General features: G+C 44.6%; 1 protein-coding gene across 2 annotated transcripts in view; it reads right to left on the reverse strand.

Moving 5' to 3' along the window:
- The window catches only part of GNB5 (G protein subunit beta 5), a 33,929-nt gene continuing 11,065 nt past the window's right edge, over nt 1–22,864 (reverse strand). Inside the window, exons 2-11 of one of the 2 annotated variants that reach the window (XM_040226538.1) lie at nt 22,174–22,310; nt 18,273–18,314; nt 16,220–16,296; nt 12,463–12,595; nt 9,076–9,219; nt 7,186–7,277; nt 4,823–4,871; nt 3,081–3,177; nt 2,023–2,189; nt 1–829 (exon numbers count right to left, since the gene is read on the reverse strand). In XM_040226538.1, the coding sequence (XP_040082472.1) occupies nt 818–829; nt 2,023–2,189; nt 3,081–3,177; nt 4,823–4,871; nt 7,186–7,277; nt 9,076–9,219; nt 12,463–12,595; nt 16,220–16,296; nt 18,273–18,314; nt 22,174–22,310 (950 nt within the window). In that variant the 3' untranslated portion in view covers nt 1–817. The other variant, XM_040226539.1, reaches the window with a different exon arrangement.

Raw genomic sequence — 22,864 nt, forward strand, 5'->3', positions numbered from 1 at the left:
TAGGTTTTTAAATAAGTTTACTGTCCTCTGTTCCCACACAGAAAGGTTTTGGTTCCTCTGAGAAGCGTTTGTGTCCCAAACAGCACTCAGCTTTTCCCTCTAATGATAGAAAATGTCCCATCCTCCCGATACAAGCCACCATCACAAGATACACAGATCAAACCTGTCTATTTTACCCATATCTCTGCTTCATTTGTAACATGGAAATGTTTTACCTGAAAAAAAAAGACAAGAGGAGGCAAGGCTGAAAAGGATACTTTCACAATAAAAACACATGTAAAAGAATTGATTTTGTCTCATTACATTTGAAATTGTAATTTTCTTCTAAGACCAAGTAACATGGTCCTCACATAGTCCATTAAAATCAGCAGTTCCTGGGGAAGGTTTCAAATGTCAAAATGCACACTGAGAAAAATCATCTCTTAAAGTGCTCTGAAAAAAAAAACTTGATTCCAGGAAATAAAACGGAATATAGTAAATTGTCAATTCTACTGGGAATAGTAGAATTCTACCAGGAATAGAGAATGAGTTGGGACTAGTATAATTTATAATAATCTTAAAAACAGATATATTTTCAAAAATGTTCAAAATGATAAACACTGTACTGGAAGGTGTTTTCATAGTGTTGGGGGTTCACACTGGGATCTTTCCAGGGTGATGGTTTTAATAGTAATGTTGGAGACATTTGGTGAACTTTCAGTCACAGAGCTGCTCACTTGAAGCTAAGTTGCAAGAAACTCTCAGACCCTCTAGGAGTAAGATCTATTTACATGTGATGATTTCAGATTCTATTCTCAGGTGCCTATGTGCACTGTGATTAAGCCCAGACCTGCAAAGACACAAACAGATAATCTTCAGTCTGTTTTTCAGTTGACATTTGTAAAATCTGAGTTTAAAGAGAGAAAATCAAAGTCTTTAATACACAAACATACACACTGCATCCAAAACGGAGCACTCACATGTCTTAGAAGGATAATACTTCATTCCTAGCAACTCAAAGGTACTTCTTTGGCCCTCGCTTTCCCTCTCCCTTAGTTAACTGTCTGAAGGGCATCTGTGGCCCCCCCTGCTAAAGAATGGTAATTCTTAGACTGACAACCGGAATTCTCTGTACACATCCAGCTCTCTGGGTATACTGACATGGCTTTATTAATTTAGCAAACTCTTGCCCAGGATGGTGGAATCACAAATAACTTCACTGTTTATTTCATGAATTTTGAAAAAAACCCATTTATCCTAGGACTGGACTATTCAATTACTCATTTTAGAAATGACACACACTTCTTAGGATAATATGCAGCATCAAATGACCAGCTACTTTTCTAGACAGTCTTTGAAATTCTCTCCCTCCCCTGACCCTGTGTCCGGCAAACAATCTTAAGCTATGCCCCAAATTTGTTCAATCCTACTTAAGTCCCTCCATCAAAAGATTTACCTTCAATCAGACCCCTAAAACCTTTGGCAGATAATATCTGCCTTTGCTCTCTCCTTCTGAAATGCTAATAAGACTGTCGCGTTGGTGATCTTCCATAGTGAAGTGAGTTTTGCTTGCTGAACAGTTATTTTGGTGGCATTTCTAGGGAGCACACACCTGACACAGTGATGGAGCTCTTTGAGAATCTAATAAAGCCATGAGGACACTATTCCTGGAAAAATGCACACATATACACAGTTTAGCATGTAACTGCACGGACTTCATAGGTCTCCTGAAGCCTCTGTGTGGACTTCACAGGGGTCTGTGACTGGGAAAAGGACCCTGGTGCTCCTGGGAGGTGAGATTGGCAATTGGATTTGTCACAGGCTGGAATCAGACTTTTAGGGTATCTGTGCTGGAATACCTGCATTGATGGGAAACTCACTACCTCCCAAAGCAAATCATTCCTCTGTGGCCATAGACTTGAAATTAGAGCTCTCTTTTGGCTGCCCAGGCCCATCCTAGCTTACTCTGACCTCTCTACTTTCAAGAAGACCAATCACTCCTGCTCTCACACACACAGTAAAGTAGAAAAGCCTCTCTCTTACTCTGAGGGTATGATCCCATGATCCTGAGCAAAAGGCAGTCCCATCAGGGGAAACTCGTAGAGTACTAACACGGTTTTCATGTCCAAACAAGATGGAGACTCGAGACCCCTTGAGGACATCCCAGACGTTGATGGTATAATCATTGTATCCAGCAAACAGCAGGCGACCTTAAGGCAAGAGGTAAGATGGTTACTCAAGCAGTTCCTTCCTTTTTTTTTTCTTTTCATGACTCTGATTCATGTGCTCGTTCATTCACTCATTCAATAAACAGTGCTTTAGAGCCCAGTATGTGCCAGGCATTGTGGTTTGCCCTGGGGATTCAAAGAGGAGAAAGCACAGTTGCTGGCCCCTGTGGAGGGTGATGGTGGGCAGGCTGACTCCTGTATCATTGCAGCACCATGTGGAAGGGGCTGTAATGGAAGTGCTCAGCTATGTGTAAAGTGCTATGTGATCATAGAGGAAAGGGGATCAAAGAGGATACTATGGGAGAAGCACTATTTGTGTTGGCCTTTGAGGGTTGAATAGGAGTTTGCCATGCAGAGAAGGAAGGGAAAATGATGTTCCAGGCAGCAGCAGCAGCAGCAGCACAAAGGCACAGCTGCATGGCTAGAAGGTGTCTGGGAGAACTGAATGGTCTACTGACACAATATGCCAGCACTGTCCTAAGTTTCCCTGGTACCCTCTCCAGCTGTGAAGGCAGAGGTGACGTGAGCTTCAGGGCATCAAGAAGGGGACTCTTGCTTCACTCCCTCCGCCTCTGAAAAAAGTCCCTTTTCAAGTGTGAAAGGGAAAATGGAAGGCTGGAGAGGAAATGCCTAAAGGCATAGCAGATGGAGTTCTGATATATCATTGTTCTGAAGAAGAGTGTTAGATGGGCCCAGCCTTCATTTATGAGCTGGGGAAGCTGCCTCAGGCTGGGCAAAATGTGGTGTCAAAAATGCATCGGAGGAAAACCAAGCAGGTGCAGACTCTTGGCAGGTGGAGCCTAGGAAGTTCAGCTGAGGGGAAGCTTGCCGGATTCTCTGAGGTCCCGTTTCACAGTCCCAGGAAAACCTTACCACTGAGGGAGAAGTCCACGCTGGAAGCTCCAAAGATGATGCTCTCTTTGGAATAGATGGCGACCTCCCTGTCTGCCCGGAGGTCATAGAGGCGACACTGGGGTGACAAAGAGGACAGAGAGGCACTTGTTTCTGGGTCCTGTTTGGTGCATCAGTGATCACAGAGCTACAGGCAGGTGCCGGTAGCTTGTGTGGTTTGAGGGTCAAGGGGAAAACCTTTCGTTTTCTCTCAGTATTTTCTTCCTCAATCCCAATTCTTATTATACCCCCATGAAGCACTGGAGATTCGAAGAAACAGCAAATGCAGATTTCTTTAGTACAGAAAACAAAATGTAAGCCTTCTTTTTTTCTGATAAGGGATATGTGTTCATTGTAGAAAATTCAGAAAATTTCAGAAATGCATGAAGAAGGAAATCCTAGAGATATTTACTAACACCTGGCTATTTCCTTCAGTCTTATTCTACTTTTTAAAAAAATAATTACTTATTTGGCTGCAACAGGTCTTAGTTGTGGCACACACAGGGTCTTCAGTCTTTATTGTGGCATATAGAATCTTCAATTGCAACATGTGAGATCTAGTTCCCTTATCAGGGATCAAACCCACGACCCCTGCATTGGGAGCTCAGAGTCTTAGCTACTGGACCATCCGGGAAGTCCCAGTCTTAATCTATTTTATGTGTGGATTTAAATAGGGTGAATGTTTCATTATTGCTCCAATTAGCACAATGTTATGAACATTTTCTAATAACATTAATAATCTTCAAAAAATAGGATTAATGTGGTTGTTATATTCCTCATGTGGATGTATCAGAATCTACTTAGCCATACTCTGCTAAGTGTCTTGATTGTGTCTAATTTTTCTCTTTTACAAATAAAATTATGAGGAAGCCATGATCATCCCGCTATCAAAATCTTTATATGCATCTTTAATATTTTCTCAGAATAGCTAAGGAATGGAATCCTTAGAATTGTTTCCAAGAAATTACAAAGGATAAGGAAAGCTTTTAAAATTCTCCAAATGTATACCCTTATATTTTGTTAAATGTTCTTTGGCATACAGAAGTTTTAAATTTTCATTATTATCAAACTCTCAATCTATTACTTGTAATTTCTTTCACAATAGCAAACTAAGGTGAAATTCATTATTTAATAAGATATTTGCTATTTTGAGAGCACAATAAGGTTGTGCCTACTGAAAAACAGGTCAACATTATTTTTCAACTAGTATCAAAAGCCTTAAAATTAGGCCAGTTTTTGACTCATCAAGTTTATGTATGAGAATTCATCCTAAGGAAACAATAAGAGAGGTACCAAAAATACTTGCTTATAGCAGAGTTTTTAACAGGGAAAAAAACCCATAAAAAAACCTAAATGTTCCCAGATTGAAGATTGGTTAGTAAATGATGACATATCCATAATATGGAAAACTATTCAATAATTAAGAAAATATAATGTAGGAAAGTATTTCTTGGCATGAGAAAATGTTCACAATCTATTGCTAAGTACAAAAAGCAAACTATAAAACAGCATTTGTTTAAAAACTAAAAAGACAGAAAGGAATTTACTCAACTGTGATTTTTCTTGTGTAGAATGATTAACAAAATTTAGTTTTTCCCCCCTAAGTTTTCTTTATAGAAGTCATATCAGTTCTGTAATCAGGAAAACAATTATTTTTGAAAAATAAAATTAAGTCAGCATCTCTCTCCTTCAAATAGGAAAAGCTCTTGAGGGCTTAAACATACCGTAGCATCATCTGATCCCGAAGCAAAGGCATCTCCACTTGGGTAGTACCTGCAGAGAGAAAGTGCGGGGAGAAGGCACTTAGAGCAGTGATTCCCAATCTTGGGTGACCATCAGAAGCCTCTGGGAAGGCCGTCCCACGCTGGGCCCTCGGACTCTAGGGACACAAGGACTACTCATTACAGAGACCAGAAATGGAGGCTCAGCCGGAAGGCCCCACTGGCCTACCTTAGTTTCTTCTCTGTAAACAGGGGACAGTGACACCGGCCTTGCAGAGTGTTGGTGAGGATAAATGAGACAATATGTCTGTTTATATCTGACACTGAACACAGGCAGATGCCTATATCCGTACTTTCCCTTGATCACACACCCCATTCCAAAGGCTTGGCCAGAGCTCAGGGATAAGACAGTGCTTACAAACACAGACACTGCAACTGGATGAAAGGGGACTACACTGACCACTCACGACAGGGGATACTTTTGGCAAGTGACTTCGACTGGCCCAGCCTCAGTTTCTTCATCTGAAAAGTGAGGAAGATAATGTACATTTCCTAAAGACTGAATAAGACAGTATTCACAAAAAGCATGGCATGGGGCCAGGTAAAATGCATGCAACGAATGATATTATTATCGTTACAGTCCTCCTCTCCTTAATAATCAGGCCTTCTGGAGAGAAGGTACTGTAAATTGAGACCTGATGAACATTAGAAGAGGGTTCTGGGTTGAGGGAACAACATGGCTGAGAGAATATGCAATTTTAAGCTGTTATTTCATGAATATATAGGAATTTATTTTAGTAGCTTTATAGTCTATCCCTGTATCTTAATAACTTCACCTACTGTAGTAATTTCTCAAATTATTTCCTTGGATTTTCTAGGTATTCTCTACACATTTGCAAAAAGTGATAGTTTTTTCCCCCTTCCTACATTTTAAGGTCAGTGAGCTAGAAAATTCTTATTAACATTTCCACTAATAAAGTAATTATTCTTACTGTGTTCTAGCTTTTAAGGGGAAAAAGTCTAGTGCTTTCCTCTAAGTATAATGAAAATTCTTCAGTGGTTATACTTTAAATGCTGTCCTGATGGTGCCATCTTCTAAATGTGTACATTAAGTCCTGACTTCTCTCTTGGAATCCAGTTCACAGATCTGGCTACCTACTTGACCTCTCCACTTGGTCATACAATAGCATCTCAAACTTGGCTAGCCCAAGACAGAACTCCAGAATCCATGTGCAACCATTGCCTTCTCCCTGCAGTGCTTCCAACCCTCCCAGTTTTAGCAAACTGATCAGTGTTTATGTCCTTTATAAAAGATTCAGGTTCCCTGAGCTCAGGGTTCTCCTCCTGAAATGCAACCCCTTGCACATGCAGGTGTCATTTAGCCCTTTTCATGTCACCCTGTGATATTGGAGCTTGGATAACTAGCATAGCTACTACCATCACTATTAGTAATCAACTACCCTTCATCTCTAACCCAGGAATCTTGTGCCTTTTACCAGCACCCATGAAACTCTGGCAGCCTTACTTGATGGCCTGCAATTAGGGTAAAATCTCAAATCCTTCCCAATTCTAGACATTTCTATCCTCACTGTGTCTTCTTTAGTTTCAGCCACCATCATTTCTATCTGGAACTCACACAACAGCCTTCTAACTGGCCATAATACTTCCATTCTCATTCCCCTACAATGCATTCTCCATACAGCAGCCAGAGTGATCTTTTAAAGACAAAACATGCATCATGGTAGCTACCTCAAGTGGTCACCTGGCCTTTTGTTAGGTCCCTGAGCATCTCATCTCCCTGATCCTCCTCCCAGCTCTTTGAAAGCCTGGCTCCTCCACTATCCTGGTATCAATTTAAACATCAATTTCTCAGAGATGCTTGACCAGTCAAAGAAATAACCTATCTCCATCACAGTTTCCTGTTTTATTTTTCAATGGAACTTATCAGTATCTTTGTACACTGTACAAAGCCTCTGGGAAGGCCGTCCCACGCCACAGATAAAGTACATTTATCTGTGCTTTGTCTTGTTTGTCTCCTATAGGAAAGTAGAAATTTTTATCTTGTTTAAAACAGTATTCCCAGTTCCTGGAATAATGTTCAGCAGATAAGTACTTAATAAATATTGGTTGAATGAATGAACAAAAAACACTGACTTCATTTAGACAGGAAATAGCCATTGCCTCTAGTGCAATTACATTGAAATTCTCCAAGAAGTCTGGAGTACAGTTCAGTCTCACCACACATCAGCTGTTATTGCTGGAAAAGCCTCTCTCAGCAAAGTAAATTGAGGCTGGAGGCTAAGCATTAGCCCAGGCTGGGAGACAGTGGAAAATAGAGAAGCAATGTGAACATTCTACTCACGGACCGGACACTATTGATGTCAGATTCGTGTGTTTCAAAGGCCTGCACGCACTGTCCAGAGCGCATGTCCCACACCATGGCTTTCTTGTCACATCCCTGCAAACACAAAGTTGCCCAGAGTTATGACTACTGCAAGGACTGCCCACAGACAGGTATAAGTTCTCATTATGTCACAGAGATCGTTCAGTTCCCATTAGTAAATGGCTCTGACAACGTGCTTTTTTTTTTTCCTGAGACAAGCTTTATTTAAGGCCACTTCCTTCTGACCTCAGGAGGTCAGAGCTAGGTCCTGGGGTAGGGGGAGCAAAAGAAAGTACCCAGACACCCTTTTTATAGCATGTTTTCTTCTCTGCCATCTTTCTAAATGGCTGCAAGTTGTCCAGGGCCTCCTTCTCCCCTTCCTCCTAAGCATTTCTCTTCATGTTTCCCCCTCCTCTCTATCTCTGCTTCTAGAAGGCCAGAGGGGAGGGCAAGTGGACAGTGGGTATGGTGGGACCTCCCAGGCTTGCCTCAGGTGTGTGGGGCAGCCTGAGCACAGGTGGACAGCCAGGTGCTTCTGGCCAGCTGCAGCCCAGCAGCCTAGTCAGGGGGCTGCCCATAGTCAGCTGGGTGGCTCAGGCAAGTCACTTCCCTGGGTTTCCGCCTCAACACCTATAAAATGAACCCTCTCTGGGTAGCTAACATGATCCAGAGAATCAAAAACACCAAGTTTATGCATACTATCCTGCTTCTAGGAGCATTCTGATAAATTTCTGCAGAACAGTCTGTGATCAAGCATGAGCAGTATAATTAGACTCTCAAAGGACAAACAGAAGGAAAAATGGGTTAAAATTAGATTGTTGGTTTCAACTCAGAGGAAGGGGTGGGTGAGGTACCATACTGATGTTTCAGAAAGACCTGCAATGGGGATTCAGCTCTCCAACATCTTTACTGAGAATGTGAACAAAGAAATTAGAGTGTCTTCAAATCTTTGGAGGACCCTAAACCATGAAGTTTAATACTCTGAAAGAGAGAATATGATCTATAATGATATCAACAATCTGAAAAAACAGTGTAGTTAATTGGAGATAAATACAGTTATACAAAGACACGGGAATTAAACTTACATAGATGGGGCCAAATATCCAAGAAGAAAATCAGGGTCCCTGCCAATTAGAGGCTTCACAACCCTCATCTGAGGTCCAGAACTAAGAGGTGGGCAGCTTGGAACAAAGGGCCTTTATGTCTTCCAGTTGCAAACATCATTAGATGGTGTCTGCATCTCTGTCCCCTCCCACCACTGTCTCTTGACAGAGATGAGACAGGACCAGAGTCAGGTCAACCAGCTCAGTTCTCCACACTTATTCCCAGATGTTCTACAAATACTTGCTTCTCTTACTTGCATAACACACTGGAAACTCTTCCCTCTACTATTCATAATACAGTAGAATATATTGGGAGGTGGGGGGCAAATGCTTTTGTGCCTTCTGCACAATTTACAAAGGATAAAATGTGGAGTCAGGCAGCAAAGGTGGGTCCCTGGTGTCCTAACTCCTCCTCTGGTGCTCCTTTGCCATGGTGGCCTGCCTGCCCGACTCAGCCTTCAGACATACTGTTCCCTGTGCCTGGGAGTTGGAGGGGCTGGAGGCTGGGAGGGATGGAGTGGGAGAGTGTCCCACTAGTGCCAAAGCCCTGATCACACCACAGCTATGCCTCACCGCTGTTTCTACCTGAGCTGCCTGGTGCCCTGGCTGCTGTCTCTACTGCTCTCGGATGCCAACTCTCTGCTACTCAGCCAAGGAGTCTCAGCCCTGCTCCAGGGGTGTCCCGTTTAGTCCCACAGATTGACAGGAAGTGCCACCCTGAGGCTCCCTGGTGGACAGAGGGCTCCTGGAGATCTTCCTGGGATCTTTACCCCAGACACGAAGGTGTTCCCGGTTTCTGATGGGGCCAGGTCCAGGCAGAGCACGTCGGCCCCATGCCCATGGAAGCTCTGCAGCAACTGCCCGCTCTCCACATCCCACAGGGCACATGTGCCATCACCGCTCGCCGTCAGGATCTGCCGCCGGAAAGCACAGGAAGGGTGTCATTAGGGCCTCTGGGGAAGCCAAGCAGACGCTTGCAGTTCCACAGAGAAGAGAAGGCTCCTCACACACACACACACACACACACACACACACACACACACACACCCCTGCTGAATCTGGACTCTGGCACAGAACTCTTTCTCCAGTACTGAGAAAGACAGCCCATTTTTGACACCCTTGCTGTCGTGAGCTGTTTACATACCTGTCCTCTTGTAGAGGATGAAATCTGGAGGCCTTCCTGCAGTACCTGCCTGCCTGACACGTAGGAAGCACTCTGTGAACACCTGCTGAACAGAACCCCCAGCGGGTCCCACAGGCAGCCAAGCCTACCACTGAGCTTCCCAGACATTAACGTGCGCCCCACACCCAGAGGCTCCCTGGGCCACTGAGTGGTGTGGACACACGTGCAGGGCCAAGGCCTTTGCTGTGTGCTGACCATGTCCAGGCCGTCCACTAGGTGGCAGGGCTGCAGAAAGACTGTGCCTTGGTTGCTGCTCTCCTGGAGCTCCGTTAACAGGATTGGCAGGAAACCCATCTGATTCCCTGTCCCCATGTTAATCAATTCCAGGGCAAGCCACCCTTTCCCAGTGCTGCATTAGACAATACTGAGACCAGCTAAAAATAAACTAGCTGCTTGCTCCAGGAAATAACCTGATCCTGTGAGATAAGACTCTGAACTAACTAAACAACTTACTTATCAGGACTAATAGCTTTGTAAAAAATTAATGAAACAGAGTGTGCTGTGCTAAGTCGCTCTAGTCATGTCTGATTCTTTGTGACTCCATGGACTATAGCCCACCAGGCTCCTCTTTCCATGGGTTTCTCCAGGCAAGAATACTAGAGTGGGTTGCCATTCCCTTCTCCAGGGAATCTTCTGGACCCAGGGATTGAGCCTAGGTCTCCTTCATTGCAGGCAGATTCTTTATCTTATCGTCTGAGCCACCAGGGAAGTCCTCAGTCTAGCTCTTTAATGGAAATTTTTCCTGGCATACTCTTTGATCAAAGAAATGAATAGTTTTTAAAAGTTAACAGTAAATTCTTAATCTTTAAACTATTTTAAATATTTGTGATCTTCATTATGATGTAAGTAAAAATAAAATTTAAAAATCAAACATTCATTATGATAAATGCACTAAACAGATCCTCTAACTCCATTGTCACTCATTTATTTTGGAATGCAGAGAACTTGCAGGTCTTACACCAGCCTTTTGAGGTTTCCATTTTTCATCTTAGATCCCAGGGCTGGAAGGAGGCTTAGTTCATGAGTTCAGTGGTACCCAAAAAAGGCCATACATCTGAATCACCTGTGAAGCTTTGTGTTAATAATAAAATAATAAGAGCTAGCATTTATTGATATTTACCAAGGTTTATACCAAGTACTTCTGGAGAAGGAAATGGCAACCCACTGCAGTAGTCTTGCCTGGGAAATCCTATGGACAGAGGAGCCTGGTGGACTACAGTTCATGGGGTTCCAAAAGAGTCAGACACAATTTAGCTACTAAGCAACAACACTAAGTACTTTACATGAATCATCTCATTTAACCCTCAGAAAACCTCACAAGGGAGGAATACACTACCATCCCCACTTGTAGGTGAGAAAAACGAAACACAGAGGATAATAAAACCTTATTTAGAATTGACCAGCTAGAACATCAGACTAAACATCTTCTGTTGCTTTGGCTGCTCCTCACACCCAAAGACATGAGGAACGGCCACGGCAGCAGCCAGGGCCACTGTGCCCCCTCCTGCACAGACCCGCGAGACTCCTGGTGGCAAGCAACAGGGGTAAACACTGCCCTCCCAATCAGAACACTGCCCCCAGACAGCAACCAAACAATTTCCCATCACCAGGTCTCCCTACCACTACCCTTGCTGGCCCGCCTCCTGACATCAGTCAGCTGAACCCAGAACGGGCTTTAGTCTGACTCAGACAATCTCCTCCTTCAAATAAACCCAACCTGCCCCAGCCCCCGCAGTGGCCGCCTACCGTCTGTAGGGTCCGCTCCACCATGCAGGGCATGTAACCTAGCCCTCCTACCTCTCAGGCTGCCTGCCTCCCACAGTGCTCCCCTCACACCTCACTGGCAACACACTGTCCGCCAAGGCAGCCTCTCAAGGCATGTTTATGAGCCCCCACTCCTGCTCCAGGCTCCCAGCCTCCCCGCTGTGCAGCCACCACTGGTAGCTGGCCATGTGGGTGGTGGCATCTATGAGGGTTTGCTGGAGAGACGCGACAAAGGCAGTGCAGGATGTTTAGGATTCTGAAAGAAAACGCAGCCTACGTATTACCTCCACTTTATGGCTGATTCAAAGCAGGGTACAGATTTTCCATATGAAGCCTTCTTTTTTCCCATTTGTTCAAATGGAAGTCTAATATAGGCACAATGAGGTGTGCCAAGTACACAACCCTGAAAGTCAGCGCTCAGTGAAATTCTATACACAAAAGGACCTTGGGACCACTTCTCCAACCCGAGACGGGAATTTCCACCACCCCAGAAGGTTCCCTGATCCACTCCCACCCCCACCAGCTCAATTAGAGGAGGAGGTCTAATATGGCAGGGAATTCATTTCAACTGTACCAACAATCAACAGCCTCGACTTTACCCATTTCTGATTTTATTAAAAACAGTAATGTAACTAGAGTTCCCTGGTGGGCTAGTGGTTTGGATTCCACATTTTCATCATTGTGGCCTGGGTTCAGTCCCTGGTTGGGGAACTGAGATTCGGCAAGCCATGTGGTGTGGCCAAAATTATAATATATATACATATATATATATTATATTTGGGCTTCCTAGGTGGCACTAATGGTAACGAACTCGCCTACCAATGCAGTAGACATAAGAGACGTGGGTTTGATCCCTGGGTTTGAAGATCCCCTGGAGGAGGGCAGGGCAACCCACTCTAGCATTCTTGCCTAGAGATTCCCATGGACAGAGGAGCCTGGTGGGATATGATCACAGGGTTGCAAAGAGTCAACTAAAGTGACTTAGCCTTCTGTATAAAATTATATATATATATAAATAAATTATAGTACATATAAAACCAGTGAGAAGCAACAGGAGCTTCCTCTTAGGGCCAACTTCTGGAGCATACACATTCTCCTGCAAAGAGGGATACTGGAACAGTTTCCTCATCTGCACCCTCTCTTTAGTTCTCTGTGACCGAACTTGCTCCCCCTGCAGGCCGGCGCATCATCACCCAGGCCCCTGATTTACCTGCATGTCAGAGTTGGTGAAGCTGCAGGCCGACAGGTAGTTGGTGTGCATAGCAACAGACTTCTTTTTGGCAGCCATGTTTTCATTTTTGTCAAATGTCAGTGGATACACAGAACATTTATTATCCAAACCACTAGCAGGGAAAGAAAGAAGTGTCAAATGTTAATACAGGGCAATAGAACATGTGTATACTTTCTCATTCACACATACTTTCAAAATGTTTTCCTTTGGCAGTATTATATGTTGTAACCTATCCCTAAACTTTTACTTTGAATATTTAAAAATGGATAGTAAAACTGAAAGAAAAATAGTACAACGAACTCCCAGATCCCTTCACATGGATTCGCTAACTTAACATTTTGTTGCATTTGTGGGAGCAAATTCTGAACCATTTGAATGCAAGTTGCAGATATGACTTACTACATCTAAATACTTCAATCTGCAAATTACATTTCCTAAAAATAAGACCATTCCTTTATAATCACTAACTCATTATCACATCTGAGAAAACTAACAAAAATTCCATAACACCATGTAGTAAGCCATCCATATTCAATTTCCCAACTGTCTCAAGGATCCAGAGCCCAAACAGGTCTACACATTACATTCTGTTTTTATATCTTTTTAAGATCTTTTAATGGAGAAGGAAATGGCAACCCACTCCAGTCATCTTGCCTGGAGAATCCCAGGGACGGAGGAGCCCGGGGGGCTGTAGTCCATGGGGTCGCAAAGAGTTGGACACGACTAAATGACTCAACAACAGCAAGATCTTTTAATGGAGGACAGACACAGCTTTTGACTGTTTATAATGAGAGACTTCATTAGGTCAGTTGTCTTACAGAATGTCACACAGTCCGGATTTGTCGTGTTGGGAATGGCTACCCACTCCAGTATTCTTGCCTGGAGAATTCCATGGACAGAGGAGGCTGGTGCGCTACAGTCCATGGAGTCACAAAGCGCTGGACACGACAGAGCCACTAACACTTTCACTTTTATTAATGTTACATTTAAGGATAACATTTTTAGCAATAATATAAATGTGCTATATAAAGGTGATACTGTGTATTTCTTTCTTACTGCTTCACTTTAGGAGGCTTGCCATGCCTCTCATCCCAAGATTGGTGATGCCAACTTTGATTACTTGGTCAAAGTGGGGACCACAAGATCTTTCCACAGTAAGGGTGACTTGCTGGTGATTACAAGCATACCTTGTTTTACTGCATTTTGCTTTATTGCATTTTTTATAAATCGAAGGTTTGTGGTGACCCTGCCTCAAGCAAGTCTATCAGTGTAAGTTTTCCAACAGCGATTTGCTCACTTCATGTCTCTGTGTCATGTTTTGGTAATTCTCACAATATTACAAACGTTTTCATTGTTATTACATGTTTTATAGTGATCAGTGATCTCTGATGTTACTACTGTAATGGTTTAGGAATGCCACAAACTGTGCCCATTTACAATGGTGAACTTAATCGATAAATGCTGCATGTGTTCTGACTGCCCCACCGCTCAGCTGTTCCTCCATCTCTCTTCCTGCCCTCAGGCCTCCCTATTTTCTGAGACACAACAATAATGAAATTAGGCCAATTATTAACCCTACAATGGCCTCCAAGTGTTTAAGTGAAAGGAAGCATTGCAAGTCTCTCACTAAATCAAAGGCCAGAAATGATCAAACTTAGTGAGGAAGGCATGTCAAAAGTGTTAAGATCATTACTATCATCATTTCATGTGATGCTGAAATTACCCCAAATTTGGACACTGGGGGCCCCTTCAAGTGGGTCATATTTTACATTTGATATGACTCCACTGATATGACTGAATGCTCCCTTGCTTCCGGAACAAGGAAACACCTTCAGCTTGCTTTATTCTCTTCCTGCCCAGAATGACTCCAAGGAGCCCTGCTTCTATTTAGTGGGGAATGACATTTGGGAGGGGTTCTCTCTTCTGAGGCCCTGTGCGTTTCTAATTGCTTGGAGGTACAGGTGTAGGCCTGGCTAGTTTATGACCAGTGACTGGCCTCTGCAGCTTGTTTATAGACCATGTGGGTGAGAACGACTGGCACTTGGCTGCAACAACAGACAAGCATGCTCCAGACCGGGCTTCCCTAACCCTCGAGGTGAAATATGTTCTCCTGTTCTGAAGCTTCAGGGTCATTGCTGTAGCTCTGTTGGGATACTCACACTTAGGATTAGTTGTAATGCTACGCGAAGCAGAAAAGCTCTGCAGTGTGATGCAAGAAGAAGGAAGGCCCTGTGACTTCACAGGGAGGGGATGACTGGACGCTCCACGTTTGGACCCCTCCTGGGCTGTGCTCTGTGCATCTCCTCCTTTGGCTGGTTCTCATTCGCATCCTTTCACTGTGATGAAACTGTGAGCGTTAAGTATAGCGCTTTCCTGAGTTCTAGTTAATTACTGAGCCTGATGGTAATTTTTGGGCATGACCCTGTGCCTACGTGAAGTTGAGGAGAGTTTAGTGGGGGTTACGCCGTGGAACTGCTGAGCTGTCCGAACTCCTTCACACTTACCTTATAACTGTGTCATATGTACATAAATGTGTTAAACATGTATGTGTGCTCACATCTATATTTATACCTATATCTTTTATTGTGGTCCCTTCATATCCTTTTAGGAAGTACATGGGTATACAGTTTACATAAATATCGCCATCCAGTTATAAAATGATACAATCTACTTTTGAGTTATTTAAAAAATGGGAAAATATGAAATGCATGTATGTAAGCAGGGTCTCCAGAGGGATCTCAACAAGTGGAGAGAGTGGGAAGTTGCCCTAAGACAACAGTCTAGACAGAGAAGATGTGGGGAGTGATGGCTGGGGTGACCCTGGTTGGAGAAGGCTCCAAAGTTTTTGCTTGGAGGTCCAGCATTTTCATATTTGAAATAAAACCCTTTTCTCTTGATTATAAAAATAACATATGCTTAAAAAAAAACTGAAAATAGACAAAATTGTGACAAAGAGAAAAACACCCATAGTCTCAACATCCAGGAGAACTATAATTGCATTTTGGTGTAGTTCATTACAGCCTTTATGCTGACGCTTCTTCTCTAAATATGGCTGAGCTCCTACTATAGAAATACTTTGAATGGTCCAGAATTAACAAAAGGACATGGAATTATAGTGCTTGCAATTCTCACTCCCAACTCTGTTAAACTGAGCACAAGAAAAACAAATTAATGCACAATTCCTATTACTCTTGATGCTCTTTTCACTTACTGTCATTAAGATTTTCCTTTTTAACAGCTGCATAATATTCCATCCAATTCATGGACCACCATTCACTTAATTTCCTTTGGTGGGCATATTGTTTCCCCATTTTTGCTTTATTTTAAATAACAATACAATAAATGTTATTGCATATATGTTTTGTTTCTATATTTCTTTCTTTCAAACAAGTTCTTAGATGTGGAATCACTAGATCAATGGTCATAAATTTTTCAAGGCTTTGAATACATATTACCAACATGCTTTCCAAAGTTTCTGCACAAATTTGTGGTCTCTGCCAACAGCATCTGAGAGCAGAGAGAATAGATTTTAAACTTATACTAATGTCAATCTGTAATGAAAATAAACTATGAAAGACATTCTGCAGGGTTTTTTTCCCTTGATAAAATTTAAGGAGGATTACACAATGCTTAAGTAATCAACAAAAATTACAAGTTCTTATCTGTATGTTTTGTTTATAGAAAAGTGTTTTATGGCTAACAGGACATATGAAAGGCTGCTGTCTCCCCTACTTACCCACATGCAATGGCACATCCCGATGGGGCGTATGCACACGCCATCACCCACGTGCAGGGCATTGTGACTGCATGCTCCTGAAACACAGCACACACCATGCTTAGAATAAATGAGGGCGCTTCTACACAAATGTCAGCTTTTAACAAGTAAAATCGTTGAGGCATCTACCAAATTACATTCCAGTTTCAAAGGGGTTGAGACTGGTGAGGAGACTCAGCTCTCCAATAATCATCCAAACCTTATATCATATATTCTACGAGTTAAAAAATCTCACCTAGCAAAAAGATATTCTTAACATCTTCTTTCTTACCGCTATACTCCCCCTGTTGTTCTGAATGAATACTGGGACTCGTTTTCTTTGAAAAGACTATCCAAATTTCATTTCAGATATATATGTATATGTATGTATACACACACTTCATCTTATTTACTCAGATGCTATTTTTAAAACATACTCTTGAAAACATACTCTTGACTTTTTATATGTGTAGGTTTGTTTACTTGTGAGTGAGTATATGATCGCCTCTGTCCCCTGTGGGTCCTAAATCATTCCAGGCAGGAACATGGGTGAGGGTGGGGAGGGGGCGTGGAGGGAGAAAAGGGAACCAGTAAAATGGAAGCATTAAGAGGACATCAAAGTCCTTGGATTCTGCCTGGGGTCTGAGTCACCCATATTCTCCTGCAAACACAGATAAGCAACCAAGGCACACTCAAAATCTTCGGAGTCTGTGGCCTTACTTCCCTGGGAACCCTGGGCCCTGGTCCCAGTCCCGACACCAAGGATATGTGCAGCCTCACACAGGCTGGCCATCTGATCTACCTCAGTCTCCCTCTCCGCCTGGCGGGGGAGAAGATGGGACTAGATGGTTTCCAAAGCACATTCAAGCACTGGTCTTCTTTCCTGTTATGATCCTCTGTGTTTCTGTGGGGAGACATTGGCCCTGATACTCCTGTCAAGATTCTGCTGTCACTCCCAGTCTAGCAGCCCTTTGGACACCACGAATAGCCTCAAGGTGTCACCAAGGAGGTGAGGTGGCCCCTCTCAGCACAGGGCCTCCCGCCCTTCTGCTGACCAGCAGTGACTACGTGCCCTGCTGGGGGCCTCCAGTGGCAACACCACAGCTCCCCAGAAACCAGGCAGCATGTGCTTTCCGCCATGCTAAGGCTTCAGTGGAAGGATCCCCACTCCCCTACTCCTGAAGATGCTGAGGAGGGCTGGGAGAGGCAGGGTGACATGGAGGGAAGCCCTCTGCTTTTGCAAACTGCTATATTGTCATGCTTGTCATTCCCCAGGGGCGTGAGCATTTAGGACTTTGCTCTACAAGGTGGTTCTTGACCAGACCAACTGCCTATTATGACATTTAGTGAACATGTTCAATAGTGCACAATAAGGATGCTGTTGAGACAGATATGGGTTTTCTTTTTTATACAGTGAAAGGGACACTGTCTTTCTAAGTAAATGTTGGAGTCCATATTTAATATACAGTACTTGTTACTGTAAATGCCAACACAATGCAGGCACTCAAGCTCACCTACACATAGATTCTGCCCTTTCCATTTAGTTAATAGTTTAAACTTAGGTCTCATTCAGAGCAGTACATGTCTATGCCAGACTTGCAAAGGGCTCAGACTCCATGGCACCTCCATGAAGTGCAGTTTAACTCCACTGAAGTCTCAGCTCCCCACCCACCATGCGGTCTAGTGGGAGACAGAGATGGAAGAGAAGACTGGGGATTTGGTATCTCTTCTCATCAATCAGAATAAAAATCATCAATGCAGTAGCAAGTGTGAATGTGACAAGTTTCTGGGCCACACTCTTTCCTGTTTCCATGTCAGCCTCCTCATGCTCTTCTCTGGGGCCAAGGGCTGGATTTGAGAAGAATGAATGCTACAGTGGGCTGCTGAGCCATCTGAACACAGATGGGCTTTCGTGGAGTTTACACCCCCAAGTAGGCTCCTGAGGGGCAGGGCAACCACTAGGGCGATGCTTGGAGAGGATGAGGACAGGACTGGGATTCTGGAGTGCCTCAATCCGCCGGAGACAATGCCTTACCTTGTTAGTGGTGAAGGAATCCCACACGATCACTTTCCCATCCTGGAGGAAAAGAGTAAAGAGTTCAACAAACTAGTGATCACCACTGGGGAGATGGCGGGGGGAGGGGCAGCATAGGGGCGGGGAGGGGGAGGTACCAACTGTTACACTGCTAGATGCCAGGGGCTGGGGGTGGGCTGGGCTGGGGAGTGGGGAGTTAAGTGTTTAACAGGAAAAGTTTCAGTTTAGGAAAGTGAAAAATTTGGGAGATGGATGAGGCTGAGAGTGGCACAACCGTGTGAGGGTGCTTAGTGCCACTGCACTATACAGTTAAATCTGGTTAAAACAGTATCTTTTATATTATGTGACTTTTACCACAATAAACAACATTTAAAAAAGAGGCACAAACTGTTACGTATGATATATTGTACAACACACAGAATATAGCCAATATTTGTAGTAACTATAAATGGAGCATACAACCTTTAAAAATTGTACATCACATATAATATTGCATATCAACTACACTTCAAGAGAAACAAGACAAAAACAAAAAAGAGTGAACAGTTTAAGAATCGTCAACAAGACTTAACAGGTGAACTGCTCAGAACCGCTTGGAAAACCAGAGCAAGCATCTGGACAATCAAGACCCTACAATGCACCCTTGAAGAAACAGGAGTAGATGGGCCTACACTTCCCGGCCTGGTGCAAGGCTCAGGCCTAAACCCTGCATCCCTTGCACAGATACAATGACGGAAAGCAATGCTCAGGCACTTTTTTTCTACCATTTATAAACCAAGCACAAATTGCAGGTAAACTCTCATCGCCACCATACCCCGAATGTCAGTGAGTTACACCGGGATGAGGTAATCCTGAAATGACCTTCAGATGCCTAACAGCCACTAACAGTCTCTGTCTCCTCACCCTCCCCACCAGTATCTCCTCTCTACCGCTCACCTTGGAGTCCACATTCCCTGTAGGACTGTCTAAGAGCCTCACCCGACTCCTGGCCTCCCCACCCCGTGTGGAAGCTGTGGAGCAGTTCCGAGATCAGTCTGACTTCTCCAGGTGCTCAGGAACATCCCCTACCCTGACGTTTCACACCTACCACACCTATGCTGCAAACATGGGACTCACACCTGTGATAGTGGGGACCCCTGTGGGCAGCTGTTCAGGAAACGCAGAGCGCTCCCACAGAGCTCTGGGCTGGCAATGCCATGGACAATGTGGCCACGTTCCCTGCAGCCACTGCTGCAGCCCTCACTGGGGGTGTGGGGAGGGGCTATGATCTCCTCCATATAATACAAACTCGCCAGAGATAAACCCACATGAGCCCCAGTCCCTATAGCACAGTCATCTGCCCAGAACGTGGTGTGCGCGTGGTCCGGGCCCCCAGGCTCCGGCCAGCAGTGGAAGAGAATGGCCAAGTAGATTTCTTCCAGCACATGGGTGGAGGATGTGCAATCCTCAGGAATGGAGAATCTGCAGCCTCTATGGTGGGCTGGATTTTTCATTAATCACTCAAGCCATCTGGAGCCAAATCTGGTGAGTGAGGCGGATGCCACTTAGGGACACCAGCAAGGTCTACTGAACTAAAGTGACACAGCGGCTTGCTTCACTTCATCTGATGCTGAGATCACGCTGCGTGGGCCTGAGGAGTCATGGTCAAGGTCAAAGCTGGCAGCTCGGAGACGCCTAAGCACATTGGTTCTTCTAGTCTAATTTCTCCAACTAAAGGCCCAAATGCAAAGTTTGGGTGGATTAGATAACAGAGCAGAGAAGAGAGCTGAGGGTGAGGTGGGGTCTGGAGCTCCTGCTTGCTGGGGTGGGGGTAGAGACTCAGTGCATTGCCCAAGTCAGCACTCCCTTCAGAGGCTTCCTCCAGCGCACAGGTGGCCTGCCTGGCCCCACCACCCACCCACTGTGTGCTCTGGAGAGACAGAGGCACCCATGAGGCTAAAATCAGTCTCAGAACTAAATGCGGTGCCTCCATGAGCACAGATGTATACACCAGGGGCCTATGTACCTGGAGAGACTGAGCCTACCCAACCCCACCCACACAGTCAGGTGGATTAATCTCGTGCCTTTTAGGGGAGAAAGGCTGCTCTGCGTCACTCAGAGTCTGTTCCAGGGCCCTTCTGCTGCTCCCCACCTTCCTCCCACCTCCACCCACCTCCAGACGCCCTCTGGCAGTCCGGGTGGATGGATGGCGTGAGTCAGCAGTGCCGACGCAGCCCTCCTCCCCTCCCTCCCTCTCTAGTAAGAGCGGTACAGAGTGACAGAAACCCAACATATGGTGTTCTTTTAAGAATTAAAAAAAGTCTAAAAGGCTAGGCAGCAACACAGACATCTGAACAACCCCTTTGTAAAATGGAGCATTTGGGAAGCATAAGCCTAGAAAGAAATGCTCTAAAATAATACCGACTATGACAGGGTGGTAGGAGTAAAAACTCTTTGCTCTCATTTCCAGTAAAATACATAACCAATAAATTAAAAAGCACATCCAATGTGATATACTAGATTTGTAGGTAATACAGGAGATTAATAACACCTGTCCTATACTGTACCGGCATGGATATTAGAGCTCATGGGTTATTTAGAATAGGTATCTCCCTGGTGGTTCAGATGGTAAAAAACCTGCCTGCAGTGCAGGAGACCCAGGTTAGATCCCTGGGTTGGAAAGATCCCCTGGAGAAGGGAATGGCTACCCACTCCAGTATTCTTGCCTGTACAGAGGAGCCTGATGGGCTATAGTCCATAGGGTAGCAAAGAGTCAGACAATGACTGACTGACTAACACTTTCACTACCCCCCCCCACAGTTTTAATATTTATAAGGGCTATAAACAAAAATCAAGTTTTCCTTTGAAAAAGCTGGACTGAAGGAAGCGGCAGGAGCCAGGGGCTAAACCAGCCAAAAAATATATGACCTAGGCGTGTGGTTCAATGCATGTAACACCGACATAGACGTAAAAAGCACTAAGCAGTGTAGTCAGCCTCCTGAGAGACATGTCCTTGTCCAGGCCCCTCCCTCGTTACAGCAGGGTTGGTCTGTGGGACCAGCGGTATACAGCAGAAGGGAGGGGATGTCACTGCTGAGCCCAGGTCATCAAACACAGCCTGGCTTCTGCTTCTGTCTCCTGTTGCTGTGGGAGGCCAGCTACCGCGTCATGAGCAGACCAATGGAGAGGTCCACACAGTGAGGAGCTAAGGCCTCCAGCCGAGAGCCAAGTGAGCGAGCCATCTTGGAAATGAACTTCTGCCTTAGCTGAGCTGTCAAATGACTGCATCCCCAGCCAATGTATTGACTGGAACCTTGTGAGACACCCTGAGCCAGAACCATCCCGCTGAGCTGCCGGATTCCTCACTCTCAGAAACCATGTAAGATACCAAATATCCACTGATTAAGTTGCTAAACTTGGGGGAAATTTGTCATGCAGCATTTTAATAAGTAGTACATAGGATGCAAAATCAATGATGTGACCTATATAAGCTGAACGACAAAAATTATATTTCACAAAATACATAGTTTAAATGTGTTACTTAAGGTGTAAAAACTGCTAAACTCTTAAGCTGAAAGTAGCCACGGTGGCACCTCACCTATGCCCTCAACTTGGGGGAGAAAAACATATTAATTTAAAAATGGTTTCCCTTACAAATACGACCATGAAATATGCTCAGGAAGAAAAACTTTTGAATGGTTTGTCAACAGAGTTTATAATATTTTAGTTACTGCCAATTGCAAAGCTACCCAAATTAGTTAAGTTCTTAAGCATGCCAGAGAATTCTTAACGAGGTAACTTGTACCCTTTGGCAAACAGGCAGAGTCAGAACGTCCTGAGAGGGTTTTTGAAAAGGACGGCTCCTTCCCTTCAGCTTTACAATGAGAAGCATGCCCACCATCGCCCAGCAGGTGTGACGTACCTGAGAGGAGCTCACGAGCCTCCTCTTATCCTTGCACCAGTCCATGCACAGAACCTTGTTCCCATGGCCTTTGAGGGTCCTTCTGGTCTTCATGACAAACTGCCCCAGGGCCTCCACGCGCTCGGCCACCTGGTGCACTGCAAGGACAAGGGGCGCTCAATCCCATGACCAAGGACCACGTCTGAGCCACACACGGGAGCAGGGAGGCTGTCAGGGCTCTTCCTCCTGCACTTTACCCTCATGACCCGAAATGCTCTCTCTTTCAGGCTCAGCCCCCATAGCTCAGTGGGTGAAGAATGTGCCGCATTTCAGGAGACACGGCAGATGCAGGTTCCATCCCTGGGTCGGGAAGATTCCCTGGAGGAGGAAACGGCAACCCACTCCAGTATTCTTCACTGGAGAATCCCATGGACAAAGGCGCCTGGTAGGCTACAGTCCCAACGGTCACAAAGAGTTGGACACAACTGAGCAACTACACACACACAAAACACAGAAGGTAGAGACATGTTGCCATTTTCTGTGGGTTTCAGACTATGTTTACAACTTACATAATATCATATATCAACTACGCATTCATGAAAAAAAACCCTATGTTTTTCAAAGCGCTTGCATCCATATATGCATATTGAGGGACTGAGGAAGAACTGCCTGCTATCTGCAAAGCTTGACACAGAATCCTCCCACTGAAAGG

This window comes from Oryx dammah, unplaced genomic scaffold, assembly GCF_014754425.2.
Source record: "Oryx dammah isolate SB20612 unplaced genomic scaffold, SCBI_Odam_1.1 HiC_scaffold_26, whole genome shotgun sequence".
NCBI lineage: Eukaryota > Metazoa > Chordata > Mammalia > Artiodactyla > Bovidae > Oryx > Oryx dammah.